Here is a 12,108-nt window from a genome sequence, read left to right on the forward strand (position 1 = left end):
TGCCGCCATCCCGCTGGAAAGAGGGAAAGAGAGGCCCGCCCGCTCGCCGGCCGGGCCAGTGTGAGCCAGTGCGTGAGGGCGCGGGGGGCCGTGTCAGCGAGACGCAGAGCGCAGCCGCCACCACCAAACGGACATGTTGAAGACCGGCGCTGCCGCCGCCTCCTTTTCCTCATCCTGCGAACGGGACTGAGAGGGGGCCCGCCACCTCTCCGCCTCTGCCTCGGCCGCCCGCCTCGCCGCTTCGGCAGCAGCCTCTTCCTGCCCGGGCCTCGGGCTCCGCCGCTCGTCGCCTCCCCCCAGCCACCAGGCCCGGCTGGTTTCCCAGCCCCGCTCCGCCGCGGCGCGAGGTCTATGTGACCGGCGGGCCCGGAACAGCCGCCGCCGCCGCAGCGCGAACATGGACGCCGTCAACGCCTTCAACCAGGAGGTAAGGGGTGCTCGGGGCAGGGGGGTGCCGGGCCTGCTGCGGGAGCCGGGGCCCGTTTCTCCCGTCGCCTGAGGTTTAAAGCTTTGGTCCGGGTGGGGACGCTTCCTGCCCCGGTTCCGGGGCGGCGGGGCCTGCACGGAGCGGGGCCTGTGGCCCGGGAGAGGTCGCGGCGACCACAGGAACTGACCCCGCACCCCTCCCCCCACTGCCCACCCCCGGACGGCGACCTCGGGCTTCCCCCCTCGCCCCCTTGCGGCCTCCCCTAGCCCAAGTCTGTGCCCGTTCCTCTAACTTGTCCCTTTTTTGGGTCCGGGCGCCCTCGCTGTCTGCTCCGCGAGCCCCGTTGTTGGGTTCGCAGTGCCGGGAGCCCGCAAGGGGCTAAGAAAGAAGCGCGGGCGGGCGCGTGGGGTTGGGGGCGGGGGAACGGGAGCATCTGCCGGTCGTGGGGCTGGCGGAGCGGTGGCTTCAGCACTCCTGTTGCTCAGGCCGCGGCGCGTCGACGACTGGACTCTGATCCCGGGTCTGGGAGGAGTTGGAGAGGGTGTTCATTCCCCCTTCTCCGAGATTCACGCACTTGGGAAATAGGGCTAATAAACGGAGAGGGGGTGGCTCGTTATAATAATTTAAAGTCGTGAACATAACCCTCTTATAGGCTCTATGGCCCCAACGTGACGCCTAAAAAGTTGAATGGGAGAGAAGAGTATTCGCTCCGCCTTAGTCCGCTAGAAGGCTGGCGTTGTGCTCCAGTTCCCTACCCTCGCACCCCCTCCCGAGGTAGTTAATCCTCGGCTCCCTTCTACGAGGACATTTACATGTGAAAACCTCTCCAAACCGGGAACAAAGCTGCCTGCGGCCTTAAAGTTCTCTAGTTGTTTCTCTGATCATTCCAGGTGTTGCTTTTGGAGTGTAGAGTCCATACATCCTATTTGTCAGAATCGATTTGGGAGGAGGAGACTTGGCTATTGATGATTTAAAATGCGGTTACAGAATGGGAACTATTGTCATGGGTTGAGCTGTATTGTCTTCCCTTTCCAAGTACCAAAGATAAAGCAACATTGAAAAATCAAATGTAGTAGTTCGAGATGTGTGGATGTGGCATTAAAAACGTGCTGCATCTCACAGATTTTGTAGGTTTACTTGTAACAATTATGGTGCGATAACTTTCCTTTAGATTTGCGGTGCTATGATATATGGGACTCTCCAATTACACTGCAGTTGAGACAATTTATTGCCGTATAAGTTACCCTAAAAATGATTTTCTTCAATTGATGGGTAAATAAAATGCCCTAACTGCAGTAGTTGCAACTGGTAATGGACAGTGTCTTGTGAAAGTTCAGTAGTGATGATTTTCAAAACAATAAAAATAATATGTCCTAGTTTTTGATCGCCAGAGAATTTGTGATAATGCTCCAACTATGTCAGGGTTGGAAATTGATTGTTTTCTGAAGGTAGAATTCACTGAAATGTTGACTCCAGGCTCCATGAGGGCAGGAAGTTTCTGTTCTTTTCTCTCTCCTCTCCCAGTCAAAACAGGTGCCTTGCAAATAATTGTTGAAGGAGAATTAAAACAAATGGCACAACAATAGTTAAAATATTTCAAGTACATTTTTCTGCCAACAGTGAATGTGTATTTTAAAAATTTATTTCAGAATCGGAAGAATGAATGTTTTTGATGAAAGAAGAGGATTTTTTAGTTTATTCTTAAGATCAGAAGTATTCTGATTCAGGCGTTATGGAAGTTGACATCAAGCACATTGTTAAGCAAAGTATTTTCTATTAATCCTGAAAAGGCACTATCAGTAATTTTTACTTTGAAAAACCAAAGTTAGGAATGGTATTGATTCCTTGAAAAAGGGAAGTGATACTTGACCTTTTTAAATGTGCAAAATGAGCATTTTCTTATCATTGTTCATTTTCCAGTTCATTTCAGTTCTATTCCTAGTCTTTATGAACTGCAAAGAATGCCAACTCTAAATTAAAACTCTTCTAGAGAAATTAATCTGACTTTAAAATTCATCTTACTGTGCCTACTTGATTTGTAGTGCTTCTCAGCTATTTCTCCCCATTCATGAAATGTTCTTGATTCATTCCCCATATAATCTTGAATCTCTCAAATCTCTCTTCACTTAAACTTCTGAGTGCCTGCTCACCTGCACAGCCACGTCCTGAGTACTGTAGGGCTACCAAGCTTCTCAGTCACCTAAAAGTTTAATCCAATAGAGGACATAAGACTTAGACGAATAACTTTAATATGATGTGGGTAGAACAGCTTCCTTTGGGATCCTTCCATTGCAGTGTGGCATAGCCTTTGGAGATCAGTGAAGGCTTGGGAAGAGGAGCAGGTATACATTTTAGGATTTCAGGAGATGCAGGAAGCAGTGATCGAAGGGCAGTAGTGCTGAAAAGTGAGTTATTTTGATTCTGAAGGCTACTGGAAAGTAAGGATGCTAAAGTATTTTGGGCCTGACAAGTTTCATGTTTGCCTAATGTGTTTGAATTTCATTTTTAGGCTGTAGGTAAACATTGAAGGTTTTAAGCAGTGGGATAATGTAATCAAAACGGTTTTGTTCATAGTGGCATGTATTATAGAAGGCAGAGACTTAGTAGGAAATATAAGTAAAACCTGAACTTGGCAAGTGTATAGTGGGAATGGAGAGTAGAGAAAGGATGTGGGCCAAAAGAATCCATGGACCTTGGCATCTGATAGGTTTATAAGCACCTTTTGTTCCCACATCCTAAGGGCTGAGAGAGTGGTGATAACCCTTAATGGTGATAACCCTTAACACAAGTCATCAAAAGCCTACTTAGTAGAGAAGAAAATGTGTTTGATTTTTGAACAGGTTGAATTTGAGTTAATTGTGGAACAATCATGTGGAAATTTTTGGCAAGCAGTTGGGCTTATAGGACTTAAACTTGGAAGCAACTAGGAGATAGAGGGAGACATCTAGGAGTTCAGATGGAAAAGGTGGGGGAAAATTGAAAGGGGGAACAAAAGGAATTAATATAAGATCAATGGCATGTCAGGCACCTTATATGTACACATGTCTAATTTAATATGTATTCCCACAACTCTGCATAGAGTCCAATTACAGATGAGGAAACTGATTTTCCAAGAAATTATAGTAAATAATAACTCCCCCAAGGGCATATTGCTAGTTAATGGCAGAACTAGGATTTGAACTCGGATCTCTGCACTGAAGATAATATTTCGTATAGTATGAGGGGACTTGGCCACTGAAATGTTTGAGGGTAACAGGATTTGAAATTTAGGGTTGAATGGTGATGGGCGATAAGGAAATAGAGGTAGCTAGTGTAAAGTAGTCTTTAGAGATTTGGTTTTGAGGGATTAGAGGGAAACGTTGCTTAAGGATGAGGGAAGGGCGGTTAACAATGTACTAGGCACTGGTGATAGGCAGTACATTCGTTTATAATATATATAAGGCTTTAGCTTTAGTTAGTAGTGTTGAATCCCTAGTCTCTTAGATGGGAGTAGAGGCTTTAGCATTTTCAAGGAAGGGAGTGTAGAAAAGCATAGTTTACCAGCAAGAGTGGGAATGGCTAACTTGAAGCAAAATTGTGGATAAGAGACGTGGGACAAATCAGAAGCACAGGTAAAAGACGTCCATCTCAAAGAAGGAAAGGAAGATAAAGATGAGGTTATTAAAGATACCCATTTAACAGAATATGTGGAGAACTTTTATGGCAAGACATGTATTAAGTGTTGTGAAAGATGAAAAGATGAGTGAAAAAGATTCAGTTGTCAATTATGGCTAATACTTAGTGGTGTCTGTTGTATAGTTTATACACTTCTGAATTATGAAGAATTTGCTAAAGTTTGTAGGTTTTTTTTTTTTGAGACGGAGACTCACTCTATCGCCCGGCTGGAATGCAGTGGCGCAATCTCAGCTCACTGCAACCTCCACCTCCTGGGTTCAAGCGATTCTCCTACCTCAGCCTTCCGAGTAGCTGGGACTACAAGAGTGTACCACCACGCCCAGCTAATTTTTGTATTTTTAGTAGAGATGGGGTTTCACCATGTTGGCCAGGATGGCCTTGATCTCTTGACCTCGTGATCCGCCCTCCTGGCCTCCCAAAGTGCTGGGATTACACGCGTGAGCCACTGCGCCCAGCCGAATTGTATTTTTTAACCCATTGACTGTATTTTTAGTCTTTAACCCATTTTGCCTACCTCCTGAAGAATTATATCTTGCCCCCCCCCACTTTTTTTTTGCATCATCTGCAGTTTTAAGACACTTAAAGTACAAAAATAGTCCAGGCACAGTGGCATACACCTGTAATTCCAGCACTTTGGGGGGCCAAGGTGGGTGAATCACGAGGTCGGAAGTTAGAGACCAGCCTGGTCAACATGGTGAAACCCTGTCTCTACTAAAAATACGAAAAATTAGGTGGGCCTCGTGGTAGGCGCCTGTAATCCCAGCTACTCGGGAGGCTGAGGTAGGAGAATCGCTTGAACCCTGGAGGCGGAGGTTGCAGTGAACCGAGATTAGGCCACTGCACTCCAGCTCGGGCAACAGTGCGAGAGTCCATCTCAAAAAAAAAGTAGAAAAATAGTGCAGAGAAAATAAAACAGTTAAGAATATACAGTTGTTACTATTTTGTGTTTTTAATTTAAAAATAAAATGTAAAGTCTTCCTTTCATCCTCACTCCAACCCCAACTCTCCTCCCATTTGCAGGAGAGACAATCAGATAATTTAGTATTAATCTCTGTGGTCCATAAACAATATGTAATATTCTGTGTTTGATACTGGAGTGTAGTGGCGCCAGCATGGCTTACTGCAGCTTTGACCTGCTTTTTTTTTGTTTGCTCAAATATTAATACTATTAAGATTTAGTTAACATTTTGCTGACAGGCTGAAATGAACTTTTCAAACATGTCTGTCTGTACACGTGTAGGAATTTCTGTGGGACAGCTATTCTCAAACTTTTTGGTTTTAAACCCATTTATTTGTTTTATGAGACAGTGTCTGGCTCTGTGGTTCAGACTAGAGGGCAGTGGCACGAACTCCACCCATTGCAACCTCCACCTCCTGGGCTCAAGCCATCCTCCTGTCTCAGCCTCCCAAGTAGTTGGGACTACAAACCTCTGTCACCATGCCTGGCTGATTTTTCTATTTTTTATGTAGACATGGGGTTTGCTCTGTTGCCCAAGCTGGTCTCGAGCCTCTGAGCTCAAGTGGTTAGCCCACCTTAGCCTCCTAAAAGTGCTGGGATTGCAGGCGTGAGCCACCACGCCTGGCTAGATCCTTTTAAATTCTTAAAAGTTAAGGACCACAGAGAGCTTTTGTATCTGTTGGTTATTATATTTATTGATATTTACCATATTAGAAATTTAAACTGAGAAATGCAAGTGTTTATTAATTTACTAAAAAAAACTTATTACAATATGTTAGCATAAATAACATTTTTAATGAGAAAAGTAACATTTCTAAAACAAATTAGTAAGAGTCACATCATTTTACATTTTTGCACATCTCATTTAAACTTTGGTTTAATAAAACCTGCATCCTCATTCCACTTTTTCATTCAGTCTGTTGCAATAGCACACATCAGGTAGCCTCTGGAATATACTGCTACATACTTCTGAGAAAACGAACAAAAAGGTAAGAAATATCTTAGTATTCATATGAAAACAGTTCTGATGAAAGGGACTCAGACCTATCAAAGGTCCTTAGATTACTTTTTGAGAACTGCAGTGCTGAGGTGCTATGCATATAATGCTACTTTGCGGCATAGAAAAAAATGCAAATACTTGTATATTCATGGTTATCTTTAAAGTTGGACATAAATTAAGCTTTATGAATACTTAATGTACGAATTGACATTGGTACACTTATCCTGTTGGGCTGTCAGTCATGTTCTGAAGGAAGAGTTGAGTTTTGCATCGTAGTGGGGAGCTTGCTACTTCTTATTCTCACTGCAAATTGTTCTGTATGACTGTTGTTGATTACTAGGGATGATTGTCTTCTAGAATTTAGTTCACCTGATGGGGATGCCTTATTAAGTATTTTTTTCACCTGTAGTATTAATGTTTGGGGTTTGATCATTTCTGAGACGTTTATGTAAAGATATATAGATAGAGGGGTCAAAGTTCTTTACTGTATGGAAAAGATGTAGAGAACTAGGTCGATTATTGGCAGTAAAGTTGGAGATTTCCCTTGCCAAAGTTGACCATGTTGTGCTGTTACCCCAGGAGTTTTTGAATGTTGAAAGTTGGTTATACGTAGTTTTTTTTCTCTACTTTCTTTACCCAGGGAATTCTTAGTCTCTGACAAGGGTATTGGTCTGGCTTTGTAGTGATTGCGATAAAGTGATTCTTCAGAGCTTTCTGTAGTGGGGTTTATCATTGATGTTCTTGTTGTAAGTATTTCCCTCGCTAGTCTATCATTTCGTCTAGTATTTTGTTTCAGAAAAAATTACATGAACACCTAAGGAATTGATTCAGAGAACAATTAGAATAATGGAAAGGTTGGTTTCTAAACCTTGTGAAACAGAATTCCGGTTAAAACTGTACCTACTAGAGAGATGACACAATTGGTAGTGTTTTTTGGGGTTTTTTTGTTTGTTTTATTTACCACATAGGAAGCCACTGTAAAAATTGTAGGTTGTTTTGTGTCATGGAGCACAAGTAAATATAATTTACTTCAGAATTCAAAGTAACTTTTCTGTATATATCTGCACACGTTCAAATCTCATTTGAAATACACCTTGATAACATAGTAGGGAAAAAAATGTTACGTAAGTAATGAACCTTTACTGTTATTCATAACATTTGTTGAGACAATATGCCAAATCCTTTTTTAGCACACTTCAGAGCAACAGCATACAACTTTCATAAGCTGAAAACTACACTGTGTTGTCAGGTATATAGCAGAATAAGCAGCTTACCTATTAACAGTTCAAAATTTTGGTAACATGGTTATTTATTAGTATTATGTTTCTGTCAAACCACAGAAAATATAGAGGTGGGTAATAGTTAAATTTGCGTTAGAATAGTCCTTACCAGGATCTGTTGAGAGCTTAGGAGAGACATGTCTACATTTCTGTGTTACTATTAAGAGTAATTAATACTGTGCTGCTGTGATTTTGAGAACTACAAGAGATTTTACAAACAATATTATAATTTATTATAGCCTGATCGCCTTCATCCTGTTCAATGTTTGCATGGTTTTTTGATTACATTTAATTACTGAGTAGTTTGAGCTTTTTATTGGTGCTTTTGAAGACATAGATAAGTATACAGAAGCCTGATATTCCAGTAAAGTGCACTATACCAGATTAGTAAATTCAGGAAGAAAACCAATGTAATTCAGGAGTGGAGTTAAGAATTAGAAGCCTGGGTTTTCACTAGGGGGTAGAGGAGAACAGCAGGGCTCAGTGAAAGGAGGATGGCCGTCCAAATACCTCTTGAAAGTTATAATTTGTGCTTGGATAATTGGTGATTCTTGGTATAAATCCATGTGGGTCAGTGATCCCAGTTGGAAGAGACCAAAGAGCAGTGGTGTAGCTAGCATATTTGACATCCAGAGCAGACTTTTTTTAAACACACCCTTTTTTGTGGAGCAAAATTATTTTCAGAAATAATCATGAAATGAATAATGGAAATGGCCAGAAAGGAAACTTGAACTGTATGTGCGCACGCACACACACCCACCACACACATACTACATATAAATCATACCAGACTTTTAAATTGCGTTAATATATGTTTTTTGAAATAGTGGAAAAACTTACCTGCATACGGATATGTCACAACAATGAATACAAATATTAGAGGTTTTTTTTGTTTTTGTTTTGTTTTTGAGGCGGAGTATTGCCCGTCACCCAGGCTGGAGTGCAGTGGCACAATCTCGGCACATTGCAACCTCCATTTCCTGGGTTCAAGCAGTTCTCCTGCCTCAGCCCTGCCTAGTAGCTGAAATTACGGGCACACGCTACCAGGCCCGGCCAATTTTTGTATTTTTAGTAGGGACGGCGTTTCACCATGTTGGCCACGCTGGCCAGTTTCTTTAAAAGTCTTAGGCAGATTTGTCAGTGACTGTTAAAATTGATGTTCACATATTTGTGTTCAGTAGACAGTTACAACCAGATTTATTCATCTGTTTTCACCCACAGTTAAGAGCACTTTTAATTAATTTTAATTACAAAATGTTGTATATACAGCAACACATACACAAATACGAAGTTTTAAACATAATACTGTGTTTGGCAGTGATTTATAAACACAGTTCACAATAAATTCTATAAATCACAATACTATCCACGTATTTTTTTCAGCACTGAGTGTAATGACTTTCTTGTTTTTTAGATGGAGTCTTGCTCTGTTGCCCAGACTGGAGTACAGTGGCACAATCTCAGCTCACTGCAACCTCCTCCTCCTGGGTTCAAGTGGTTTCCCTGCCTCAGCCTCCTGAGTAGCTGGGATTATAGGCATGCGCCACCACACCTGGCTAATTTTTGTATTTTTAGTAGAGACGGGGTTTCACCATGTTGGTCAGGCTGGGTCTTAAACTCCTGACCTCATGATCCACCTGCCTCAGCCTCCCAAAGTGCTGGAATTACAGGCGTGAGCCACCGCACCCGGCCTTGAGTGTAATAACTTTGAAATGCCTCAGTCAAAATTTTACTGAAATGGTTATCACCTAAAAATTCAATGTAAATGTCTATAATATTTGATAACCACTTTTGATATTCACATACAAGGAAATACAGCTTCCTTGTACTTTGTTCCTTAGTGATGGCATCTTTATGATTCTTGTTCATGGGTCTTCACTTTTAAAGTTTTATTATATTTATCTTTATATTTGTTTGAGGCTGATTCTGGCTGTTTGTAAATATTTATGCCAGAAAAAAATACATCTCAGGAAAGAAAAATTGGACACAGCTGTAATTTTGAATATACTATTTAAACACAGGAATGTATATAGGTACAATAGGATTGGAGTCATGCTGAGCCTGAGGGGAGCTGAAGCTATCCTGAACCTTTTTGTACTTACTCTCCAAATGAACAGGTATATCAAATCTGCAAAAACTGACTATGTAACTGGGGGATTTCCTAATAAACTTCCAATTAAGATGGATTGCCTATTAAAGGGTATGTAATAAAAATGTGCAGATTTGATATTTATATGTTGTTAAAACTCAGTAGTAACCACAGCAACCCCTTAAGAGTATTGCCAAAATATTTTGGGGGTGATATATTTTATCCCTGGTGTTACTTAGAATTGCCTGTGCTCAGGCTAGGCGCGGTGGCTCACGCCTGTAATCCCAGCACTTTGGGAGGCTAAACATTAAGAAACCCTCTCTGTACTAAAAATAAAAAATTAACTGGGTGTGGTAGCTCATGCCTGTAATCCCAGCTACTCAGGAGGCAGGAGGATCACTTGAACCCGGGAGGTGGAGGTTGCAAGGAGCCTCAGATCGTGCCATTGCACTCCAGCCTGGGCTGGGCAATAGAGCAAGATTCCATCTTAAAAAAAAAAAAAAATTTTCATGCTTGATGGTGATAAAAGAACAAAATCAAAGTCTTGCTATGTTATTTAGTCTTGATGGTTCACCCACTTACTGCCTGCACCTGGGTGGACTGCTCCCCTTGCCTCACTCTAGGTATGCAGTTGCATTAAAGAGCAATAGTTGACCAATCCACTAGTCTATGAAGTCTCCCTCTGCAATATGCCCAATATATCTTAATGCATTCTATCATGAGTGTTCCTTTATATTTCCTCCTTTTCACTTTCAGTTAAAGTAGAATTATAATACCCTGCTTAAAGGAAACCTTTAGTACCAAAAATTACTGTGATATCCCTTTTAAACCCTTTAAGAAATATATAACAGTCTTTAAACTTTAATGGCCATATGTGACTTAGTTTATCTTAATTAAGAGATGCTGAATGATAAATCACTTTAGATAGGGCAGCCAAGTTTGGGGATCAGTTGAAATAAGTCCAGATAGGGATATATTTTATAAAGCAAACCCGTAGAGATGGAAAGTAGATTATTGGCTGGCAGAGAGCAAAAGGAGCAATGGAGAGTGACTGGTAATGGGGATGGGATTTGTTTTGGTGGTGATGAAAATACTCTATAAAGTATTAATGGGTGCACAACTCTTGAATGTACCAAAAACCACTGAACTGTACATTTTAAATGGATGGGTTTTATGGTATATAAAATTGCAAAGCTGTTGTAAAATACACAAAAAATGTCAGGTTGTATCATAACCATTTTGTTGTTTACTTGCCTTATCTAATTTTCTATCAAGATGAAAATAATATCCAGTAGCCTCTGCATGGCTCTGTAAATTATTTTGTTGATCCCGAATCCTAAGTTTGTTCAAAGGATAGGTTTAGTTTTGACATACTATTTTAAGGAGTAATCCGGTAGGAACAGTTCAAGGGAAGGACTAAAAGAATCCTTCCTGCATTTGCCCATTAAATAACCAGGTGCTGGCTAATGAGTTAGGTGTTGTGTACATGTCTTTGCATTCTTTTCATTTTAAAGGTAAGGAAACTAGAGAAGTTTGGTGAATGGTCTGAGGTCACACAGTGTGAAAGTAACAGTTCTGAGATTTGACTCAGTTCCTTTCAGAGCCCATCTGAGTCTAGTCCACAGCCCCACATGGCTGCTGTGAAGTTTCTGAGCAGTGAATCCTTATCTAATGCACTATTTATATGGGGAGAAGACTCAGTGAACAGCTTTTGTACATCTGAAGCATGGTAGCAAGTGATAACTATCAAAATAATGTATACTTTTGAAAAGACTTGTCACAGTTTAAGAATAACAAGGTTTGGTTAAATTTTTGAGCCACCCACAGTAATGCGGTAAATGTAATCAATGTTTAAAACTGAAGGTGTCTATTCCTTTAACCGGTTTATACTCAATTAAAAATTTTAACTCATTAAGGATTTTATAAATGCTAAGATTAAAATTGTTTTCCAATTAAATGATTTTATATCCTGGAATCAATTTTTATTTCTTGTATTGATGACTAGGAAGAAGTATTTAATTCACAAAAATATTTAATAGCCAATTGTGAGGGGAGGGAGACCAGAAAGAAGTTCATCAGTGAGACACAATAAATGTGATGTTTAAATATGGCACCTGTGCTGCTAAAGTAGAGCAAAGGCATGGATAAAAAACATTTGGCATTTCTTAAAATCACCTCCTGACCTGTCTTTCAAGCTAGTGAAAAGGAAGAAGTTGTGGATTGATTTGGGAAGTACATTTGGAAAATGACCTAATGTGATAAGCTGGAACCAGTAGGGTTAAAAGCCTTCGTGAGGTATATAGCCTTGATTCAAAAAGTGGAAAGTCTGAGTGAAGGGTAAACCCTGGGAAATTGTAAGGGAGGCAGTGTAAAATTAAGAATACATGGCCGGGCGCGGTGGCTCACGCCTGTAATCCAGCACTTTGAGGGCCGAGAAGGGCGGATCACCTGAGGTCAGGAGTTCGAGACCAACCTGACCAACATGGAGAAACCCTGTCTCTACTAAAAATACAAAATTAGCCGGGCATGGTGTCACATGCCTATAATCCCAGCTACTTGGGAGGCTGAGGCGGGAGAATCGCTTAGACCCATGAGGAGGAGGCTGTGGTGAGCCGAGATCGCGCCATTGCCTTCCAGCCTGGACAACAAGAGCGAAACTCCGTCTTAAAAAAAAAGAAA

General features: G+C 41.3%; 1 protein-coding gene across 3 annotated transcripts in view; it reads left to right on the forward strand.

The window, feature by feature from the left end:
- Nucleotides 1-12,108, forward strand: part of SCAF4 (SR-related CTD-associated factor 4) — a 62,683-nt gene continuing 50,575 nt past the window's right edge. For all 3 annotated transcript variants that reach the window (XM_011954972.1, XM_011954974.1, XM_011954973.1), the window contains exon 1: nt 1-427. In XM_011954972.1, the coding sequence (XP_011810362.1) occupies nt 398-427 (30 nt within the window). In that variant the 5' untranslated portion in view covers nt 1-397. The remainder of the gene's footprint in view (nt 428-12,108) is intronic.

Source organism: Colobus angolensis, unplaced genomic scaffold (genome assembly GCF_000951035.1).
Source record: "Colobus angolensis palliatus isolate OR3802 unplaced genomic scaffold, Cang.pa_1.0 Scaffold390, whole genome shotgun sequence".
NCBI lineage: Eukaryota > Metazoa > Chordata > Mammalia > Primates > Cercopithecidae > Colobus > Colobus angolensis.